This window comes from Rutidosis leptorrhynchoides, chromosome 9 (assembly GCF_046630445.1).
Source record: "Rutidosis leptorrhynchoides isolate AG116_Rl617_1_P2 chromosome 9, CSIRO_AGI_Rlap_v1, whole genome shotgun sequence".
Taxonomy (NCBI): Eukaryota; Viridiplantae; Streptophyta; class Magnoliopsida; order Asterales; family Asteraceae; genus Rutidosis; species Rutidosis leptorrhynchoides.
This window is the reverse complement of record NC_092341.1, coordinates 219504770-219528778: the sequence shown is the minus strand read 5'-3', so window position 1 is coordinate 219528778 and position 24009 is coordinate 219504770. Positions and strand designations below refer to the sequence as shown.

Genomic DNA, 24009 nt, shown 5'->3' with positions numbered 1-24009 from the left:
CTTGAAACACATCTTCACTATTTTAAAACCAACATCACATTTGCATTAACTGGATCAGTTGCAAGAACATCATGCTCAGACTTCTCTCTGTTTGGGTCAACATTGCCATCATTATAGAGAAAACTGTGCTTCCACCTAAATATCACATTTATACATTACGAAAATTGTATTAGGAGAAACCTATAACGACTTTCAAAGTCTCACCAAGAAACATCGACATAGAATGCTGATCAGAGGTGGAAATTTCAACCCACTTCAGTTTTATACAACATTAAAGTCTGGTTTTACCAACCGTTCAAAACCCGTTCAGACTCGACAAAATCAAACACATCATATACAAATTTGAAGGTTGTCGGATCTAATTTCTAACTTAATAATTAGCTTTCATAGGAAATTACCCTTTTTAATTTTCGAGAGCGTAAAGTACACCCAAGAGTAATTTTAACTTTTTTTGCCCAAAATAACATAAAATGGGTTGATGACTCGTTATTTTTATCCTGTTGACCCGTTTGACCGAAAATCATCCCGCAGCTCCAATATCATATTCTAAATGTCTTGGTAACTTCAAAACCTCAAAATCACCTAAACGTGTCAAAATATGCACCTTTCCTTAAATAATTTTTAACAAACCGTTTAATTAAAATACATGTAAATCTCATTTTTGAAAACACCAAAAATTGAAAACACACCTAGGACAACATAGTAGATGTGTCCAAACAACCTTTACCCAATTTGATACTAAAACGGCAAAAAGGATCAGATGGGTCCAAATGGGCACCAAACGGCTTATAAGTTTAAAACTCTCAAAAAACTATTATTTCTTTCTAGGACCGGCAGATTACCATTATGATGTTATTAAGCCGATGTTTCAATTTTAATGGTCATGATGTAATCAATTTCTTTAAATAATGGCTCAGATCATTTTAATTCCTTAAAGATGGAATTGAGGATGTGCAAGTCGTAATGGCTAACTACATACCTAGTGGATACCTATGTTTGAGGATGTGCAAGTCGTAATAGCTAAAGAAGGTTGAGGTCGTAAACATCTATGCATCCTACAGTTGTGTATACTCTGCAAATGAATATGTAGATTAAGATTAATGAATTCAGTTATGTATGAAAGTTACACATAATGCAAGTCAAACATAAATTATAAGACTAACATAGAAAGTTACGTATAATGAATATTATGTATGAATTCACCAAAAATATGAGCATCCTTATTTAAATGGTATCTTGGAGTCCTGATTAATCCAGCCATCCCAAGAAATGTGGTTCCATACTGATTACAAAATTAGCAACATAAAATACTATTAATACAAAGACAATTAGAAGAAACACTTACCTAAAAAACACCAGCAAAGCAATTAGCTTTCTTTATCAACTCTTCAACAAAAAGTGCAAGAATTGATGCAACTTTGTGGCGCACAAGCAAAGAAGAACGATACATGTTAAGTGAGAAAGAAAATGGAAATGAAAAAGAAAATAATGAATGAGTGGACCAGATTTGGGGATAAAATCTGTCCAATATGCGAAATGACCAAAACGCCCTCACTTTCCCTTTAAAATTGCAAAATCCGGAACCAAACTCCCAGAGGAGCCGCGCCGCGGCCTTCCTCCTCCGCGACGCGCCCCAACAGCATGTCTGATGGTTGTTTTTTGTCGAGCGACTGTTTGTGAAATCAACGTGATGTCGCGCCGCGCCCCACTGGTCCCACGCTGCGGCTCAATAGCCATTTTGCCCCTTTTTCGCGTACTCGAGTCCTTCCACTCGTACACGCTTCGAACTCTTCATTCATGCAACGCACATACACTTTAGAACTTGTATAACAACCCTCGATCAACGCTCGCACTCTTTATGCGTACATGCATATATATACATATAATTATTCGTTACATATATATATATATATATATATATATATATATATATATATATATATATATATATATATATATATATATAAATTCTTTACTATATATATATATATATATATATATATATATATATATATACATCGTACGAATAAACGGGTCTTACAATAAGCCATGCACATATACATTCATATGAATAACACATATTATGATTCTAACTGGTACTGGGACTTGGATTCTTATTGAAGTAAACTGGACTGTAAGATTTAATTATGAATTACACATTTAATGGTGGATGTAGTGAGATATCCATCAGAAATGAAGTGACAAACTTAAAAAACTAACAAAGTAATCACAGACCAACAATAAAACTATTGTTTTATAAAAGTAACTTAAAACTTTTATGATCTCTCCAGTTGGAATATTTAAACCGCAACTCACAAAATGAAATAGTGTAAGAACTCTAAAATTGCATGGAGAAAGTATACATAATACTTACATAGAATTTCAAATTCATATCGATTATTTGGATCTAATTTTATACATAACACAGTAACTATAGTACTCCGTACTAATATATTACGAATCCCAAAATATACGAAGTGAACAACCTAAACATACCTCTTTTCACTAATATAAGATTAACATCCAAAGAACGGCACCTTCTAAGTACATTGACTTCTACCACCACAATCTTTAATCACTATGAATTGTATGTCATCTTCCAAGTAATACTATACCATCACTACTATCAAGAGCTACAACAAACACAAAAGAAATTGAAGAAATACATACCGGAATCAACTAAAATCGAAACTCGCTCGAATCCATTTGTTGTAAAGATAATGCAATAAAACTCCACTGCTATTTGACATTTAAAAGAATCATTGAGATAGAGAAACATTTATTCTGTATCTTCTATCTTTAGTACTACGTAACAATTAATAATAAAACACTAAAACACCAAATCGACTACTATATATAAAATTGAAGAAATAATGAAAAACAAAACACGAAACAACAACCTTTCAATTCTTGAAATGAGAAAAAGTTGTCTGAAATTAAATCTTATTTATTGGAGAATTAGCAAAACCTAACCCTAGAAAATCAATATGTTGAAATGAAATTTCATATAAAATAGAACCTTACCTTTCAATAAGAGTGCCAAAATAAAATAACCTTTTAAATTCGCATGTATAGATTTAGGTATTTGCTTGTAGCCTTATTGCTTAGACACCTGAACAATACCAAGTACTTTATAAATATATCAAGATTCACATACACATCATTTTTTATCTTAAAGCCTTATTGCTTACACAGTTACACTCCTAAACAAAGCCATGTACTTGTTAAAAGATTCCTTCTATAACCAAACTCTTGAGAACTACAACCTCAATAATTCAAGCATAGAACCCAAATGTAGATGGATAATGGATGTTTGCGTAGATTTTTTATGACTGATGTTGATTTTAAACACAATGCTGGGTATAGAAACACTAAACACTTTAAATATGCAATGAATGCTTATATTCATCTCCGTCATTTCATCGAGCACCTAATGTGCATCAAAGATGGTACATATATTTTGCCTAATTTAAGAAAATTTCAACTTTACAAAACCAAATGCATTCATCCCATCAATGAGTTAACAACTTCAAACAAACCAAATTTATGTTTTTAAGCAAACAAAAACACAAAGTCATTTCAACTTCAAGCAATCAATTGTTGAGAAATATTAGCAGAACGCATGTTAAATACACAAATATTGTTAGCTGAATACCTTAGCTTTAGGAAGAGATATGAAAGAAGGAGATGATGGTTAAAGAGATCGGTCCAAGGTCTGCACCAATCAAAAGGCGAAAAAAAGAAAGAATTACTCAGGCAAAACTCAAAACCTGCACTGGAATCAAGTTATCATATGTCAATAAAGTCGCCCTCAAAATTCAAAACCCTAGTATTCTACTAACGATTTAAACCGAGGACGAATATACACGTATAGATACATATACATATACATATACATATACATATACATATACATATACATATACATATAAATACATATATCTGAAAGGCAGAATAATTAAATCGCTATCAAACTGATGGATTTTACCTTCGATGCTTAATGCCGATGAAGAACGGATCGTGGTTTTATTCTGAAAAGACCCGAGTGATATTCATCGGGTTTGATCGGATATGTGAATTAGAGATTTTGAATCTGATGAATACCGAGTGATATAGATATTGTTGATTAGCTGAGTGTTACTGATTTAAGATGAGAGAGTTTCGAAGGGTTGAAGAAGACTGCGTAGCTTGCAAATGAATTTGAGATGGAAAGATCCCTAATTTTAGGGCTAAACCCCGTACGTTTTTTAAGGTTAATTTTGTCTGATTACCTCTTAATCCAACAATTATCACGTGATTAAGGGTTGGTTTTGAAATGAATGGCTGTGATTAGAGATGATTAAAAGATTGGATGGCTAGGATTTATTTTTAAGGTGATTTGTCACTTAATTGTATGTTTACTTTAATATATATAGAGATAGAGATAGAGATAGAGATTATTATTATTAAAAGAATCATTATTTTTTTAAAAATTATCATTTTTATTAAAATTAATATTTTTATTACCATTAAAACTATCAATATTATTATTATTGGAATTATCATTATTTTTTTTCATTATTATTATTAATATTATTTTTATGAATATTACTATCATTTTTATAATTACTAGTATCATAATTATAATTATTATTATTATAATAACTATATTATTATTATTATTATTATTATTATTATTATTATTATTATTATTATTATTATTATTATCAATATTACTATTAATATTATTATTATTATTACAATAAAATTAGTTATTAAAAATACTTATATGAAACATATATAAAAGTGTGTGTGTATATATATATATATATATATATATATATATATATATATATATATATATATATATATATATATATATATATATATAACAATTGAAATAATAAATAAATTTGTTCGATTACGATTATATGTTTTAATATATATAATTGATATAGGTTCGTGAATCCGAAGCCAACCTTGCATTGTCCAGTTCCGTCGTATGCATATTTTTACTACAAAATATCATATCGTGAGTTTCATTTGCTCCCTTTTCAAATGTTTTTGCAATATATATTTTTGAGCTGAGAATACATGTGCTTTTATAAATGTTTGACGAAATAGACACAAGTACTTAAAAACATTCTACGATTGGATTATTATACTGGATATCGCCCCTTTAGTCTGGTAATCTAAGAATTAGTGAACGCCACTAATTGACGCGAATCCTAAAGATATATCTATGGGCATTGACACGCCCCATTCAGAGAATTTGAACTGCTTTAGTACTTCGATTTTTATACAGATTGCTTTATGCCTATATTTATATATACTGATTGCGATTGCCGGTATATAGCATACTGATTGCGAGTGCCGGTATGCTGGGAATATTCTATATGCATTATGTTAATGTCGGTTACAAGGTGTTCATCATATGAATGATTTTTATACAGATTGTTATATGCATGTATGTTATTTATGAAAAACGAAATCTTGTGGTCTATTAAAATTATCGAAATCAATGTTTATGATAAACCTATGAACTCACCAACCTTTTGGTTGACACTTTTAAGCATGTTGATTCTCAGGTATTAAAGAAATCTTCCGCTGTGCATTTGCTCATTTTAAAGATATTACTTGGAGTCGTACATGACATATTTCAAACGATGTTGCATTCAAATCATTTGAGTTCAAAAAGATTGTTAATAGATGAATGACAGATTAGTCAATTATATTTGGGAAGCATGATAATATCATTGGTATGCATATTTGTAAACTTTCGTTGAAATGAAAGTTTGTCTTTTAAAAAGAATGCAATTTTTGTAAAACGTATCATATAGAGGTCAATACCTCGCAATGGGACCAAATGTAGATGTATTCGTCCTTATGGATTTGGACGGGTCGCTTCAACATTCACAATAGTTTTATTATCTTTTTATTATTAGGCTTTTTAAGATGTTATTATATTTTTCTTTTCGTTTTTTTAATGGCGATTTTTTTTGCATCAGTAGAACATTTATTTCAACGCCCCTCATCATTTGCATGTAACACGCACGTTCGGGCGAAAACCCGAACTCAATCGACGGTTGCCGGGAACACATCCATTCGAGCAGTGTTCCTGGTAGAAGTCCTTGAACGAATCCGGTAAAACCTCCCTATGAGGTTAATATATACCACCATTATTTCATTACTCCTTATTGTACTAAAGGACTCAAAATTTTGTAGTTTGAGTAGCTAAAACGACAAATTTTGTCTATTTGTGATTGCTTTCATTTATTTTTTTTATTTTTATTTTTGAAACATTTCAAAATTTTAATATACACAAGCAACTACCTAATTTAATATATAAATATACCTGACTAATATTAACATGAACAGAATAATTTTTATTGCAACATTATCATTAGTTTTCTTAAATTGTTTACTTATTAATATTTGTTTTTGGTTTTCTTTTGAAATTTTTTTTTCATCGTTATTGATTTTCAAAGATAACGCGTGATTATACTTGCTACAACGCGTGCTCGTAGCCATTTTATTGATGTAAATACTCAGCGCTACGCGTAACGCTATCGAATAATATTAACTTATGACCCACTACTAATCGACTACAAAAACATAGCAGTTAAAACGCACCCACATCAACGCACCAGCCATTTATTAACTAGTTTAGATCAATTGAATTGATTGATTTTATTCTAGCAACGGTAATCCATTATCGAACGTCATCCTCATTTCAATTTTCGGATAGGGTCCAAACTCCAACTCCAAACTACTAAACTATAGTACAGTCACTTACCCAAACACACCGTACAACAAATGTCCACGTCACTCTTCAATCACACTCTTCTTCTTAATCATCTTCGTCCAAAAACCCTAATTACATTCAAACCCTAACTCAATCAATCAAATTAAACCCTAATTCCACCCAACCTGAACCCAAACTCAACCAAATCAATCAATGGATCCCCGCCGTGCCGCTCGCACCGTCATCGACCCAAAAGTCCGGCACGTCGGTTTCTTCGCACCACCAGACCGTTCTCAATCAGTGCCGTTAACACAAAACCCTCCGTCATCTCCACCGTTATCCGACCTCTCTCCTTCCGGTAACTCACTCTCTCCGGTCATGATTCCACCGCCACGTCATCTATCTGACGTGTCATCTCATCCAATTCCAGATGGATTCCCTCCAACTCGTTCGTCACTGTATCGTGAATCGGTTATTCCTGTTGGTAGTTATAATCCTTCCGAATTTTCGTCTCCGTCTGTTGGTGATTGGGAGGATAAGAATGCAAGTTCGCCTGGGAGACGAAGGAGCCGTGGATTCGTTGGATCAGGGAAGTGTGCCTCTTCTTTGCCTGCTGGTGCTTTTGAGATTCCACCGAAAGTTGAACCGAAGAGTTTGACTACGGTTACGGTTGTGAGTAACTTGAAGCCGAATGTGGATGGTAATGTTTATTGGCTGCAAATTACTTTGTTGATTGTGTTACATCTTAAGTTGCTATTTGTTAATTGTAATATATAGTTACTTATTAGGGTTTTGTGGTTTGTGGAATTTAGGATATTATAGGTAGCAATAGGGAATCGAAATCGAAATGCAGATAGTATCGGTTTATTTCTGTAATTTGATTTCTGATAGTTGTTTAATCATAAGTGGAATTAGGTACCCGAACTCTATAAACTGATTAATGCAGCTTGAAGTGGCAATCATTAACGTAGTAGTCAATGTTAGTCACGACTGTCACGTAATATGCTATACAATTAAAATTGTTTGGAGAATAGATTGCATTTGTAATGGTAATAATGAGTGTAGTATCATGTTTCTATTTAAGACATTGTTACTTCGCTCGTGTGATCATTTGATGTTGCTTTATTCAAGAGACTCTTAAAGTTACAAAGACTATATTTTTATTCTTACTTTTTAATTCAATTCCAAATGAGCCGATGCAATACTTTTTCTTTTATCTTATGAGTCTTGTAATGTACAGCTGGATATTTCCTTTCTGTGTGAAGGCTGCTACGATAACACCTGGTCTCAGTATTTAGTAGTTTATGTTGCTTTTAGGGAAATCCTTACCAGCCCACATCAGATTGTCCAGGCCCATCTCGGATAAGTAAATCAAGTTCATGTAGATGTTGTCCAGGCCCATCTTGGATTGAATCTGCAAAATCTAAAAATGCCCCCATCTCTAAAATCGACTAGGCTATGCTGAAATTAGTTTTTGAGAATGTCTAGCTAATATTTCTAGTTTAAGTTTTCCTATGTCTTTATTTATGAATGGGACTTCATTAAGGGTGCATCTTAACAACATAAATCGTCAATATAATGTGATGTAATTGCCTTGTTGTTTGTTATTTTTATGTATAGTATGCGCCGGAAGCTCGACAGGCATCTGCCTAGAAATTAGCTTATCAAATTATTTTCACATTTACATTACACATTTACTCATAACTAAATAAATATGAAGTAATTAAAACATAATAGTCACTTTCATATGTTTCACCCTAGAAGGTTAAATTGCGAGGAACACTTAACGACAATAAAGGAGTAATATTTATCATTTATGTCAATCATCTCTAAACTTCGCAAATGATATCTTATGCCGCATTGTAACAACTGCTTCATTTAATCTAATAGAGCCAATCATAATTTTATTGCTGAAGATTGTATTTGTATGGTTTTTTAGTATGATCATTTGGAGCTTAATTTCATAATCTGTTTCACGTTTAAACTGTATATTGATATTGACACCTATTCACGTGTATCTATTTGCCGTTTTAATTGTTTTTATTTTGCTCTGTTGTCTTATTTGATAAGTAACATTATATCTTAGTTGCCAAAATCGACGGTCTAATATGTGTAACCTGACAAGGATTGTTTGTTTCCTAGAACATGTTATAAACGGTAGTTGCAATTATTTCGGAAGGGTGAAAGTTTTTTTTTCAAAATAATTATCTGCATTGACTTTTCTTTGCCACAAATTTACTAATCTTGACCTATTTTTTTTCTCATTTTTTATGTTTGACCACCAGCATTTATTTTCCTCTTATCTATTTACATGTAAATAGTTTAATTCTTGCATTTCGCATATATTCTATTACAAGGAAAAGATTAAATTACACTTTTAACATTAAATACATGTCTGACTGTGACCGTCATTTATCACTGATGTATTGATGTTAAATTCAGAGAATCACTCGTATACCTATGTCCTTTAGCTCTGAACTTTCTAAACCCTAGACCACTAATTCGTCTGTCGAAATGCATCCCGCGCGTCGTGAAAACTTTGTCCCAAAAGTTCGGAATGTTGGTTTTTATGTCTCATCAGATAAACATCGACCCGAGACATTGATTCCTTCATCTCCATCTCTTTTGTCTCGATTATTTGAATCGAAAACTGGAAACCTTGTTTGTTCTTCACCTGCGGGTTTAATTGATTCTCTGTTGATAAAGCCGAATGCTTCATCTGTCAATGATATAAATGGTATGAAGATCTGTGTATTTGATTTTTTTTTTAATGTTTAGAAGGTAAAGGTAATTCAATTCAATGATTAATTTTGGTAGGAATGGCTGTGTGAGTTTGATTCATGATTAGTATAAGATCTATTGTAGAGTTATATAACAGAAACTTGCACTTTTAGTACTTCTATTAATTAGTATTCGTTTGGCTAAAATGACTGCACAGATTTTTACAATGTTTATGAGATAAATGTGATTTTTTGATAATCTCATATTTAAATAGGAATAAATTTGTTTTTTTTTTTTTTGCGTTCAAATCGACTTTGACATTGAAATTGTCATGTTTGACCTTCTATGACATATTTCATTCTTCTAGCAGTGAAGTATCATTAAGGTTGCAAAAATCTCTACTCGGGGAGTACTCAGTCAGGACTTTTTAGGGTGTACTCGGCAACTCGGGGAGTGCTCGGATGTTGACTAAGTTTGACTTTGACCAATTACCGAATCTTGACCAATTTTGACTGATTTTCCGAGTTTTTGCCTATTTTCCGAGTAATCTCGAGTTTGACTGAGTACTCCCTGAGCTGCCAAAACCCTCGCCGAGTTCCGAGTTCTGAGTTCTGCAACACTGAGTATCATTGGTTGAAATACTTGCCCTATTTTTGTTTCATTGTGATAGAGTATGATTTATGATTGATATATTTTATACTAAATTCTTAGAAAAAGTTGGGGAAAGATCTAGTGAATCTCAAGATGGACGTGGTGCAAATTCAAAGCCATTGAAAGAGAAAACATCAAAGGCTGAAAGGCGTGCTCTCCAGGAAGCTCAACGAGCTGCAAAAGCTGCTGCAAAAGGTGACGCCTTAACTCTTGTATTTGTTAGCAGTTGGTACTTTATGGCGTTCATCTATTTTAGTTTCTGAAGCTATAAGTCTGTTCTCCACCAATATATAAATTTGCTAAACTACTCTTTTACAACTCCACTTGTAGTTGTAAAACTCTTTAGAGTCGGTAGTTAACTCCAAACAAAGGAGTCAGTTTATAAGAAAAAGGTCCACCCATACAATTATAGAAATATGGTTCCTCCTGATAGGAAGAAGCACTGTTGTAAACAACCCTGATTACTCCCGATTAATCCCCGATTACTCCCTATTAAGAACAAACTGATCTGATTTTCCAAATTCAGTTTAATTAATCGGCCAACGTCGGTTAATGGGTCAAAATCAGATTACTTGGTCAAATTCGGTCAAAGTCAAAATTGGTCGACATTATAATATGAATTTAAATTTAAACTAGAATATTAGAGTTTTTAAACAAATGAACGATAATGTTTTTAGACAATTTTGTTAAAGTTAATGTTTATGAATTTCTTCTACTTTTACACATAATTTTGAAATTTATTATTTAAATATAAATGATTACCCCTCTAAACTCCCCGAGTAGCGAGTTTTGCAAACTTGGGAAGAAGTCTTGTAATTTCGATAACCAAAGTCAATAGGTTAAAGCTGTTTATTATAATTAAAATATGAATGAGTCCATGAGATGCTATGAATATGACTATTTTGACAAACACACAAGTTGTGTGAAAATATGACGATTGTAATATGAAGATAAGAGAAAATGAGGGTCAACAACTCATTGCGTATATGTGTTTATGAAGTAGACAAGACGAGAGATTATCATTATAAGGAGTTGGGTAAATTGTAGAGGATTAAGATGAGAGTTACATTTGAAAAATTAGAGTAAACAATGACATTATAGAGAGGGCTAAGAGTCGCAAATAATGAATGAATCTAAATCTAATTTATTACTCTTTTGGTTTTATGAAAAATGGATTTTCTGAAGAGATTTCAAATTAATAGTTGAATCATCGTAATAACCAACATCTTTTGATAAAATGCACCTCGAAATCAATATAGTTTGTTTTGATCTCCTAAAGAGATGGGAAACCACATGTCACAATTTTACAGAAATTTTTGTTTTAACTTGATCATGATCGATTGATTAGTTATATTTCAGATGGTTTCTTTTTGTTCCAGATTTTGATCTCCAAGTGTTCTACTTGTTCAGTGACATGATTTTTTGGATGCATGTTATGTAGGAGTGGCTCATTAATATATGTTGAGTTTTCACGAGTATAAAAATCAATAAAAGAAAGTTTTATTGAGGAGAGAATGAGAAGAAATTGCTATAAATAAGCATATTTTGTTTTGGATTTTAAAAACAGAGTAAATAAATGGAGTGTTGTCTTTTGATATCTCTGATCAATTCCGTTTTTTTTAGTTGGGGTGAAACGAAAAGACAACAATAATCAAGGGTAGTTTTTTGTAGGCTATTGTGTAAGGTTCAAATAATTCTCGAACTCCAAATTTTCACATATGGGAGATATGTTTGAAGAGAAATATTAGCCGAATATTTCCCCTAGTTCTTAGTGTCTCATGTTAAAATAACTTCACCAAGGCCATAGGTCTTTCAATTGTTTTTTTTCTTTTCTTGTTTTTTAACATTTTTTCTCCCTAGTTCTTTTATATTATTCTCAAACCTTTTCGTTCCGGATAATATCTGGTACAGTTTTTGATGATTTGGTCAAATGAATACTATGCACTACACTGTTATTTGTTCAATACTTAGTCAGAGACGTGTTATATTACAATTTTGGTCTACCAGTTGGTGCTTAGTTGTGTCAGAGATGCGTTCTCTCTTAGTTTCCTAACACACCAAACACTTCTTTTTTGGAATAGTTAAATGAATAACGTACTATGGGTTTTCAACTATTTTATTTTCTTATCTTTTTCCTTTTTTTTTTTTTTTACAGTAATAAAGATTATGGGTCTAAAATAATGTTTTTATGAATATGAATAAAAGGCGTAAAGTGGGACTTTTAAGTATTGTGTTTCTCTATTTCGTTATATCATCTGGATTTAGGTGGAAATAATGTAAGTTCTCCTGAATAGCTCCAATTTTTTCAACAGAGTCTTTTACTTTTTATTTGATTTCCGTACAAGGTGTCTTGATGTGCATCCATACTCGCAAGATGTACAGGTTCGGTAGCAGGTTAAAATGGGTTGTAGTTGAAAGATTACATTGTTTGTCTGAAACAAAATGTACAGGCTTGGGTTAACCCACTAAAACTTTTTTTGTTGATATATTTTATGCATAATGAGTACGTTGATTACAATTAAAAAGGTACTGTTATTACAGTGGTACTATGGATATGACAAAATGATTTTTAGGCTCTATGTATTAAAAGTAGACATTAGGAGGCTTATAATCTGTTTGACCCGTTTCCCTTTTTTCAACTTTCTTATTTAAATCGTTCCTCTTCGGCTTAAAATTATTGTGTATTTGGATTAATTTATTGTGTATGTGACTTAGTGATTGTTCTGGGCCAAAGTATGTAGATACAAGACAACCCAGCTATTCGGAATATTCATTTCATTACGTGTTAAGTAATCGCTTTGCACAATACACATTCAAACAGCTTAATCTCACAATGACTAGTAATTAAAAAACAGCTTAAAGAAAAGAAGAGTGCTCAATTTGTTCCTTATGCTGGTGATTCTTCTATTCCTGTTAATGAAAAAATACTCCCTGAAGTAATTAAAAAACGCAAGGGTAACAGGAAGAAAGGTGGGTATGGTAAGAATTCTGCTATAACTGATCATTCTATTGATGATATTGTAGTTAATAATGATGATATTATTGCTAAATCTATTGGTGAAACAATTGCTGTTGCTAAGCCGACTGTTTCTGCTAATCCTGTTGTATTCTTTAAGAGTTCAACAGATGGTAGTTATAATGAGGTTGATGTAAACCTAGTGGCTGCTGCTGAGAATGCTGTTAAGTTATTTAAGAATGATGGTTTTAGAGAGTCAATTATTGTTCCTGATGATTTCTCCCAATTTACATTGGGTGGCGATGTAATATTAATGAATATGCAGGATAATAATAGTGGTGATAATGATAATGTTGTTCCTGGGATTAAATCTGTAACAAAGGAGGGAGTTGAGACTAGTGATGGGCAAGGCAATGCAGATAATAAAACCCCAAGAGCATGGGTAAATCCAAACGTCACTTTTGCTGACTTCTTAAAACAAAACAAAGATGAAGAGGAATTAAAAATGGAATTCATTCCACCTGTTTTAATGTCTAATGGTCAAAAGAGAGTTGTTTTCTCCGCTGAGGAGGTTAAGAAGGGCGGTAGTGTATTTTCTCTTCAATTATATGGGTATTTTATCGGAACTTCTATGGATTATAGGGTTGTTAATGCCCATCTAAGGAGAATGTGGTGGAGGTATGACCTTAAAGAAATCATGAAAACAGCTGCAGGATTTTATTTATGCAAATTTAAAAGTGAAAAGGGTATGAAGGAGGTGCTTGAGAGTGGTCCATGGTTAGTTAATAATGTTCCTTTTTTTGTGAATCAGTGGGAACCTGAGGTTTGGCTTGAAAAAATTGAACCTGAAAAAGTCCCAATTTGGATTTGTATTCACAATATTCCAATTGAACTATGGAGTGGCAGAAGTATAGGTAAACTTGTTAGTGGTATTGGTAGGCCTATGTTGATGGACAAAGTTACTTCAGAGAGATGTTTGAGTAAAAGTGGAAGACTAGGGTTTGCTAGAGTTTTGACTGAAGTCAATGCAAATGATGACCTTCCTAGCTTTGTCGAATTTTCCTATCCTGTGATTGGTTCTTTTCCAGCCAAAGTGGGTAAACTTGAGGTGACCTATCAATGGAAACCGCCTTCATGCACTCATTGCAAAGTGTTTGGCCACTCTTTTAATACTTGTAAAATTAGGCCTAAAACAGAAGATGAAGTATCGGCACAAGTGTTAAAAGACGTTTTGAAAATCAACAATGATGGTGAAACAGTTGATTTAAATAACCAGTGTGTTGAGGATGGCTTTAAAGTTGTTGGTAAGAAAGGAAGGGTTTTTCAGAAGTTGAATTTTGATAATAATAAAAGTCAAAGGCAGTCAACCGAAGCAAAAGGTATCAAGCAAAATGCAGTTAAGAATAATTATGGTATTAAAGACAATATTGATGTGGAGGAAACAGATTGGAATGTGGAGTCCCAGAAAAGTCAAAATCATAATGTTTTGAGGAAAGGAGATAAAGGGAAGGGCATTGATGGTGAAGGTAATAATAAGACATATTCTAAAGATAGAATTGAAACAAACAATCCTTTTTATGTATTAGTAGATGATGAGGGTAATACTGATGGTACTACTGATGAGATTATAATTGAAGAATCTATAAATGATAAATTTGATGATAGGTGGAACTTACGGAATTCAGAAAAAAAGAAACTAAAAAGTTATTTGGATAAACATAATCCTCCAGGAAAAGAAGTAATCGATCAATGGCAACCACACGAGTTCAAGTATTTTAGGACTCAATGGATTGCTGCTGGATTTGGTAACTTTGATAAAGATGGCATGGTTATTGGCGATTGATGTTAAGTTTGATAATAATGCTCCGAAATTAGGGTATTCATCTTGTTAGTTTCTTACTTTATGTCTAGTATAGGTCCTCGAGTTTCACTCAAATTAGTGTTACTCGTATTGTAATCCTCTTTGTATCATTTCCTTATCAATAAAATTAGCTTGCTTTTCAAAAAAAAAAAAAAAACAAAAACAAAAAAAATCTCACAATGACTAGAGTTTTATCATCTGCGTTTTTTTATTCTTGTTTTTCGCATATTCAGCAGAAGGCAATGCCGATTCAGGAAACATGAAAGCTGGAAAAGCCACTAAGGCTCCTGTTCAAAAAAAGGACAATGTTTCGGTTGCTGCTTCTGAAAAAAGGGGAGGTGATAGGTCGATAGATAAAGACAGAAAGAAAGACGTTCCTCATCCACGAATGCAGTTTGATGATACAACTCGTGTTGAGAAAGCTAAAAAGCGTGCAGTTGTTAAACAAACTGAAGTCCGGAATAGAGTTGAGCTTTTTAGACATTTACCTCAATACGAACATGGAACAAAGCTTCCTGATCTTGAAAAGAAATTCTTCTGCCTCAATTCAGTTCACCCTGCTGTTTACAAGGTAACTCATTACAACTTCGTTGTCTTTCATGCTCGCAAAAAAATTGTGTGTGTTTGCCTTTAAAAAAAAAAAAAAAAAAAAAAAAAAATTCTATTATTATAGTACATTTATTAATTAATTTTTTATGGGATACTATGTAAGTTGTCGTTTTTCCCAGCTAATTTAAGATGGGCTTTGGATTTTCGTTTACACTAGAACAATGCCAGGCAAAGAGTCAACTTTTGACTGACTGACGTTGGCCGACTTTTCCCCACTTTGACCTAACTTATAGCGTTGACCGACTAATTAGACATTTTTGGGCGAAACGGGACTAATTAGTCGCCAAACTGCCGCAATGGCCAAACGGGATGGGTTAGTCACCAAATTGCCACAACGGCAGTCGCAATGGCCGCTGCAACCGCCATTTGCAACCATGCTATTAAGTATGAATATATAAACCGTGTTATTACTTCAACAATCCAATTTTTTGATAAAATTATTTACGAGGTAGGCTTACTTAGCTTTCTTGATTATGACTTATTCATAAGCAAGTTGGACATATTGACACTTCAAGAGTCGAGTATTTATCCATAAATTTGAGCTTGAACTCTATTCAAGTGAGCTCAAGACATTACAATTTGATTCGAGTTCAAGTTCAAGTTCATGTTTTACTAAGCAGGGTTTTGTCAAACAATGTTTTTGTATTATGTTTTAGCTAGTCGAGCTATTGAACTAAGGTTGCTTTACATGGATATTTTTAGCTATTCAAGCTCTACCCTTTCTAGAGCTGAGCCTGCGTTAGGAAGAGTCGTCAATCTATTTAGAACTGATTCTTTCTTTTTTTTAATTTTTTTTTAAGTCCATGTGGTATGACTAATAATCTTGGTGCGTCTTTTTTAATCAGGTTGGATTAAGGTATTTGGCGGGTGATATATCTGGCGGAAACGCTCGTTGCATTGCAATGCTTCAAGCATTTCAAGAGTCGATTATGGAGTACTCAGCACCACCAGAAAAAGCTCTTAACAGGGACTTAACTGCAAAGATCAATACCTACGTTTCATATCTAATCGAATGCCGTCCTCTCTCCATCAGCATGGGAAACGCAATCAAGTTTGTCAAAACTCGAATCGCAAACCTACCTCTAACTCTTTCCGAATCAGAAGCAAAATCCAACATCTTATCCGAAATCAATCGTTTCATAAACGAAAAAATAATCCTAGCTGACAAAGTTATCGTAAGCCATGCCGTTACAAAAGTACGAGACGGGGATGTTCTTCTTACATACGGATCCTCGTCAGCAGTCGAGATGATATTATTGCATGCGCACGAACTTAACAAAAAGTTCCGTGTTGTTATAGTTGATTCCCGCCCGAAACTTGAAGGGAAGTTATTACTTAGGAGGCTTGTGGGAAAAGGTATCAGCTGCACGTATGTGTATATAAACGCTGTTTCGTATATCATGCATGAAGTCACTCGACTGTTTCTCGGTGCTTCGTCAGTGTTGGCAAATGGGACGGTTTATTCCCGAGTCGGGACTGCGTGTGTTGCTATGGTTGCTAATGCTTGCGGTGTTCCTGTTATCGTATGCTGTGAAGCGTATAAGTTTCATGAACGAGTGCAGCTCGATTCAATTTGCTGTAACGAACTTGGTAAATCTACTTACTGCCTTATGCAGTAGTTTATTTTCACTTAGATTCTAATATATCAAACATGTAACTGCAGGGAACCCAGATGCCATTTCTAAAGTTTCTGGGCGGGAGGAGATCAACTACTTGAAGGATGTTGCTGATAATGAAAATCTTCAACTTCTTAATTTAACGTAAGGATAATTCTATAGTTAAAAGTTAAATTTTCTCCACCATGTTATATAATTGATGCTTATACATTTTGTTGTAATGAAACAGGTATGATGTAACACCTTCAGATTATGTATCATTGATTATAACAGATTATGGCATGGTGAGTGTCATTGCTATTACACGTATTTAGATTATGGTTTGGTGTTTATGTTTTTGTGGTGGCTAATATCTATGCTGATGTTCATGTTTTTAGATACCTCCAACAAGTGTACCTGTCATCGTAAGGGAATTTCGCAAAGAACAGGGGGATATCAGGAGCGGATAAGATTTACAAAAATGAGATTTTGGAGACTTTTTTGCCGGGAAACTGTCTAAGTTAAATTACCGTAGCTTGTTGTTTAGTTGATTGTCAAACTGAGACAACTGACTCAGGGAAGAGTGCGATATTCCGCCTCTCCGGAGCTTTGGTGTTTTGAGTCTCTTTTGTCCTTTGACTCTTGTTATGGATTTAGAAGAACTAGTTTTTGAGTCTGGTCTATGTACTTCAATTTTTGTTGTGGTTTTTGAGTCTGGTCTTGTACTTTAAATTTTGTTGTGGTTTTTGAGTGAACTTATGTGGATTAATTATGCCTTGTAGAAGGTGGATACTGGTGAACCCTGTGGTCAAGTCGTTTTTTAAATGGAAGTGGACCTTGGATCATAATTAATGTGCATTATGCATATATGGTTTTGTGGACCTTTCGTGCATTAATATAATTTACATTAAACATTATATTAAATTAAATGTTTTCTTAAAGAATACCTAAAACTTCTGTCAACCAACTCTTGAGGTTTGACTGACAGAGTTTTATGAGATCTGCATCGCTATCATATTCATTCAAAAAATCACATAAATGATTATTTTAAAAGATACAGGTTTAGTGGAGGTTGGTTTTGATATTTGTATAAGTCTCACTTTCAAATTTTAGTATGGGGATATTTTGGAGTCGCTTCATGCTACATAATTTGCATAAAAATATTTCTTGTTTTCGAATAACGAATAGCACGATCGACAATAGTTAAATGACATTGTGCAACATGAAGATGTTTTAAATTGTCTTTATAGTGAAAGTCCAAATAATAATAATTATACAAGTTACATCTTCGAGATATTTAAAAAAAAGAAATGCACAAATCAATTTATATGATAAGCAAAGAACAAAATAATATTTCAGAATTTCTATATAGCAAAATTACTGTTACGAATCGCTTACGATTTCATTGGGCGGGGTTTGATCTTGCTGTGAACCGTTCAAGTGACAAAGCTCTTCGATCTGATTAGTCACTTCAACCATCGACGGCCTCTTATCTGGATACTGAGCCGTACATTCAATAGCCAGTTGCAACAACTGAACCATGTCATCTTCAGCATTCTCGTACCTCAAAAGCTCGAGATCAAAAACCTCTGAAGTCCACTCTTCTCGGACCACTGACTGGACCCACCTCGGCAGGTCAACCCCATCTTCATTATGTGTTGGAGCTTTACCTGTTAATAATTCTAATAGTAACACACCGAAACTGTATACATCTGCTTTTTGAGAAATTTTATGGCTATCGGTTACTTCAGGTGCACGATACCCGTCTACTCGTGATGTGGCTGTGGTAGGGCCCATAAGTTGAGCTAGGCCAAAATCTGACACTTGAGATTCGTAGGTTGGAGTTAAAAGGATGTTTGATGATTTTATGTTGCCGTGTGAGACTTTAGTGCCTTGCGAATGAAGGTATGTGATTCCTCGAGCTACTCCAAGAGCGATTATCGATCGTTTTTCCCAGTTTAATGGTGTTCTTCCAGCTCCCCTGTTACCTGTTGTGTGATTTTTTTTCAAGTTTAGTATGATACCAACTATTCAAGTGCTAACCATATATAAAGTTAAAAGCCTAAATATTTACAGTTCTAAATAAAGTAACACTTTCACCATAAAAGTTAAAATAAAAAAACTCTAGTTTACTAAATGATAGGAAATTGCAAACAAGCTTAAAAATAGCATGCACGTTGCTATAGAAAATAGTTTAGCTCTATACTTTAACCAAAAAAAAAAATAATAATAACGTTACCTTGACACCGTGCTGACATAAGCGCCAGTATTTTTATAAAAATCGAAATTACAATATTATAATGCCAGTAAACGGTGTTAAAAGACAATGCTCACAGCCTAAAACGACTGCAATAGCGTCAAGTTTTAGTATATATATATATATATATATATATATATATATATATATATATATATAATACAATGAGTCCAATTTTTGAGTTATATACAATTAACAAAAGCTAATTTATTGCCAAAAAAAAAAAAATTTAAAAAAAAAAAAAAAAAAAAGCTAATTTATTGCAAAAAATAAAATAAAAATATGGAATAGTTTGAAAAGTCAAAACAAGTGCACCCAAATGCTACTAGTATTTATCAATAAAAAATCATAATTGTTAGCATTAAAAATTCACAGTCCCATGTGTTTGAACACAAACAGATCTTAAATCTGAAAAAAAAAAACACAAGTTAACAACAGCTCATTTTGACTAACAAGATTCAAAATCCATGATCAAAAACATGAAAATCTCAATCTTCATTTTGATTACAAAAATTAAAAAATTAAAGGACATAAAGTACATTACCATGTAAGAGTGCAGATAAGCTTCCAGTAGGCAAATAATCATAAACAAGAAGCTTTTCTTCACCATTAAAGTAATAAGCTCTTAAAGCAACCAAATTCTCATTATTCATTTTCCCTACACTTTGAATTTTATCTCTTAATTCTCTATCACTCATTGTAACATCCTTTAATCGTTTAACAACAACCGTAAATCCAACTTCTAAAATCGCCTTATACGCAGTCCCAAACGTTCCTTTTCCCAAAACCTCTGCAGACGCCCTTAACAAATCCTCCAAATCAAACTTTTTATTTTCTTTATTCGCACCAAAAAACACCAATTTGTTACCAACTTCACCTGATTTCCCTTTTCCCATTACCGCAGACGGAAATTGACTACTCGAACTATCAGCATTGTTGTCGTGTGGCATTTCGACTTCAACATGTTTCCCTCCATGTCCCTGACCCTGTCCCTGGCCCACATCTATCGATCTGGACGCTTGGGCACGATTATCTCTCTTGTTACAACATAAAAAGAATAAAACTAGTAAAATTAAAACAAAAACGAACAAAGATCCAATCACAATTCCGGCAATTGCACCACCCGAAAGGTTGTTAGACGATTTAGAATGGGTCAAGCCCGTTAACGTTTCCGACCCGTTTTTGTTATTATTATTATTACAAGGTGAAAGTGGGCGTCCGCATAATAAGTTCCCAGAAAATGAATTTTCAGGAAAAGTAACAAACTTTGATGGTATTTCACCAGTGAGTTTGTTATTTGAAACGTCAAAAGTAGCTAAACGAGTTAAGTTATTAACCGAACTAGGAATCTGGCCCGAAAAATTGTTCCCAGCGAAACTAACACGAATGAGGTTCTGAAGCGGTTGAAATGAATCGGGAATTGGGCCTGAAAAAAGATTGTTTTGAACGTAAAGGTTTCGAAGATTAGTAAGTGAGAAAATATCCAGTGGAAGTTGTCCAGAAAGCGCGTTATAACGAAGTGAAAGTGTAGTGAGTTGAGTTAAGTTGCCAAGTGTGTTTGATGGGAGTACTCCGGATAGGCCCATTCCGGGAAAATGGAGCTCCACGACCCGGTTCGTTACGTTGTTGCAAACGACACCAGGCCATGTGCATGGTGTGGAGGGTTGAGAGATGTTCCAAAGAATGGATCTGCCGCCGACGGATGAGCGGATGGCGAGGATCGCTGATCTGTCGGCGGCGAGATCGGGTTTAATGGTGTTGAAGAAGAGGAATAATGATGAGAAGAAGAAGAAGGATGGAAGGTGTCCGGATTTCATGGTGAGAAATTAAGGGGACAAAATGGGAGTGATGCAGTGAGTATATATTTATTTTGGAAAATGTGACAGGTTTTTATTTTTTTATATGTATAAAGTCTTTGTCTCCAACTGTCATTTGATTCTTCTTTATGGCTTAATTGATAATGTTTTATAAATACATCACAACTATACTCTAATGAATTGTAATATATTTTTCATTAGAGCATAATTGTGAAGGATCTACCAGAAATTATGATGCAAATATCACCGCTAGTTAAACTATATATAAAACATATGAATATCACCATATAGGACCATATCAATTAATTAAAGTTTCTCCGTACCCATTTAATTTTAACTTAATCATCAATCTACATATCTACATATCCAATTAATCCATCGGGTTAATGGATAATTAATTAATTTATCGTTGAATATTTTTATCAATTTAATATTATTAAAGTAATAGTTTATTATAAAATTATATAATTACTTAAAATAAGTCGTACGTACAACTTAGATGTTATAATAACATACTTGACTAGTTTGTCGTAACTAATGTATATATACAAATATACGATATGATGTCAACAATTAAACAACATAAATATTAGAATATGATAATCTCTAAGCGTACAAGCGTACAATGATCGAAATATCAGTTAATGAAGAGAAATACCTCACCAATAAGAAATACGAAATATTATAAATTAAATGCGATAAAAAGGTGAAAAGATTATTTATAAATATAATGAAATACTAATCGAGAGTAACTATGTGATATATATTTATATATGTATGTATATGCATGTATATAATAGGTTTATATATTGAAGCATTTCAGGTTCATTCATAGATTACAAATTGTCATCCATATATGATTCAATAAACATTCATATCCATATCTATATCCAGTATTTATTCATTTAGATTATCTATATCCGTTTTAAAATATATCGGATCTAATAGATATATATCGAATTGAATAGTAATTATCATCCCTATCGCCACTCATTATTAGAATATTAATATTTAATAGTAAAATAAATAATAATAATAATAATAATAATAATAATAATAATAATAATAATAATAATAATAATAATAATAATAATAATAATGATAGTGTTAGTGATGAAATTCAATAGTTTATTGTGGATGTGCATCTCATATATATATATATATATATATATATATATATATATATATATATATATATATATATATATATATATATATATATATATTGGTAGGATCAAGAGGGAAGTAACCATTCGGGGGGAAGCAAAATTTTATTTTATTTTTTCGTTTTTTGAAAAAACTTTGTTTACGAACATTATAGATTGGATGAAAATATGAACATTTAATAAAGACACTTCGTGATAAATGTTTTTATTTTGGCGGGAAAACGCTCGAAGAAGTCATATATAACAACTATCGTGTTTTTCGAGCATATGTTGAGGTTTTAAATATTAGAGTTTAGAAATTAGGGTTTAGATATTAGGGTTTATAGGGTTTAGATATTAGGGTTTAAAAATTTAGGGTTTAGGGTTTAGATTTAGGATTTAGATTGAGTTTTTAACACGAACGGTTTAGAGTTTAGGGCTTAGGGTTTGGTGTTTTGGGTTTATGGAATAAACCCAAAACACAAAACACCAAACCCTAAACCCTAAACCCTAAACTCTAAATCGGGCTAAATTTTACTTCACAAAACATGAAGAAAAAAAAACGTTCACATTGTTCACGAACAATATTATCTTGAATGTTATTTTTGTCGATCATTTTCCCACCTAAATAATAACATTCATCACGAAGTGTCTTTTCTAAATGTTCATATTTTTGTGTGATCTTGATGCCGGAAAAAAAATTCCGAAAAAAATGAAATTTCTTTTTTTTTTTGCTTTCCCCCGTTTCCCCCCGATTGGTTACTTCCCCATTGATCCTGCCCCTATATATATATATATATATATATATATATATATATATATATATATATATATATATATATATATATATATATATTGTAAGACCCTAATCTTCATTGTACAGCAGAGTATAGGGTACATGAAGTGTGGGTGACCTTGTATATTAAAACAGAGGTCAGAGGGCGAACTGAGCAGGGTGCGCTCAGCGCACACTTAGGGGTGCGCATGGCGCACTCCTCACTGTAGCCGGGTTCTGTTGTTTTATTCAGATATTTTGATGGGCATTTTGGTAATTTCACTTGTGGACGTGTTGGAGGCCAGTAGGCCAGATCTTGGGGTATCATTCACTCCATTTTCAACAACCTTATCTTCTTCACTTTAATTTTGGAGAGAGAGTGTGATTTCTTGAGTGAGAAAGCTTAAATCCAAGAGGAAGAAGTTGTTCTCGGGCCAAAGTGCGGGTATTAAAGTCGTTCATCTACTCACTAGCTACGTTGGGGTTGTAGTGGTAAGCTCTAATCTTGATTTCCCTACTTTGATTTTGTGTAGGGTTAGGGTTTGGGTAAATGAAGAACATAAAACCCATAATTGTTGATTTTGGGTGTTCTTGGGTAAGATGGAGTCATGAAGACTCAATGGTAACTAACTTAGGGTTTCAAAGTGTTAATTGATGTTATGAGTCCTAATTGGTTAGTTAATTACTAGCACACCTAGCTAATTGGTAAATGGGTGTTAGTTGGGTTAGTGGATGACCCGAAATGGGTGTGTTGACTTTAAATGAGTCAAAGGGGTTAATGATTTACCTAGTTTGGGATTATGGGTATGAATTACCCTAATTGTGTTATAGTTAGTGTTGATAGACCTTAATCACTAGCTTTTAAGTGATTGACGAGGGTCTTTGAAATGTCCCGTTC

General features: G+C 33.0%; 3 protein-coding genes across 5 annotated transcripts; 2 read left to right on the top strand and 1 right to left on the bottom strand.

The window, feature by feature from the left end:
• The first annotated feature begins 6785 nt into the window (after nucleotides 1–6785).
• Nucleotides 6786–18002, top strand: LOC139866565 (uncharacterized). 3 transcript variants are annotated; one of them, XM_071854837.1, is made up of 7 exons: nucleotides 6786–7424; nucleotides 10157–10291; nucleotides 15150–15484; nucleotides 16368–17112; nucleotides 17186–17282; nucleotides 17368–17422; nucleotides 17516–18002. In XM_071854837.1, exons 1-7 carry the CDS (start codon nucleotides 6938–6940, stop codon nucleotides 17585–17587), a joined length of 1926 nt encoding a protein of 641 aa, XP_071710938.1. In that variant the 5' UTR covers nucleotides 6786–6937; the 3' UTR covers nucleotides 17588–18002. The 3 variants fall into 3 exon arrangements, with proteins under 3 accessions (XP_071710938.1, XP_071710937.1, XP_071710939.1); XM_071854836.1 differs by having other exon boundaries at nucleotides 15147–15484; nucleotides 17516–18001; XM_071854838.1 differs by lacking the exons at nucleotides 6786–7424; nucleotides 10157–10291 and adding an exon at nucleotides 14854–14928 and having other exon boundaries at nucleotides 15147–15484; nucleotides 17516–17999.
• Nucleotides 12596–14896, top strand: LOC139866554 (uncharacterized). The gene is made up of 3 exons (XM_071854817.1): nucleotides 12596–12622; nucleotides 12952–14578; nucleotides 14718–14896. The coding sequence occupies exons 1-3, from the start codon at nucleotides 12596–12598 to the stop codon at nucleotides 14750–14752; spliced, it is 1689 nt and encodes a 562-aa protein (XP_071710918.1). The 3' UTR covers nucleotides 14753–14896.
• Nucleotides 18003–18500: 498 nt separating the features above from the next.
• LOC139868531 (probable inactive receptor kinase At5g16590) lies at nucleotides 18501–21191 on the bottom strand. Its single transcript, XM_071856869.1, has 2 exons — nucleotides 19919–21191; nucleotides 18501–19105 (listed from the first exon to the last, which is right to left on the bottom strand). The coding sequence occupies exons 1-2, from the start codon at nucleotides 21189–21191 to the stop codon at nucleotides 18501–18503; spliced, it is 1878 nt and encodes a 625-aa protein (XP_071712970.1).
• Between the last annotated feature and the right edge of the window lie 2818 nt (nucleotides 21192–24009).

Excerpts from the sequence above, each read along its gene's own strand:
- LOC139866565 (XM_071854836.1), top strand. The coding sequence starts at position 6,938 with ATGGATCCCCGCCGTGCCGCTCGCACCGTCATCGACCCAAAAGTCCGG. Across the intron at positions 17,283-17,367 it reads CTTCAACTTCTTAATTTAAC|GTATGATGTAACACCTTCAG; the intron begins GTAAGGATAATT and ends GTAATGAAACAG. Across the intron at positions 17,423-17,515 it reads TTATAACAGATTATGGCATG|ATACCTCCAACAAGTGTACC; the intron begins GTGAGTGTCATT and ends TCATGTTTTTAG.
- LOC139866554 (XM_071854817.1), top strand. The coding sequence starts at position 12,596 with ATGAGTACGTTGATTACAATTAAAAAG. Across the intron at positions 12,623-12,951 it reads CGTTGATTACAATTAAAAAG|CTTAAAGAAAAGAAGAGTGC; the intron begins GTACTGTTATTA and ends ATTAAAAAACAG. Across the intron at positions 14,579-14,717 it reads GAAGGGCATTGATGGTGAAG|GTGGAACTTACGGAATTCAG; the intron begins GTAATAATAAGA and ends ATTTGATGATAG.
- LOC139868531 (XM_071856869.1), bottom strand. The coding sequence starts at position 21,191 with ATGAAATCCGGACACCTTCCATCCTTCTTCTTCTTCTCATCATTATTC. Across the intron at positions 19,106-19,918 it reads CTTATCTGCACTCTTACATG|GTAACAGGGGAGCTGGAAGA; the intron begins GTAATGTACTTT and ends ATCACACAACAG.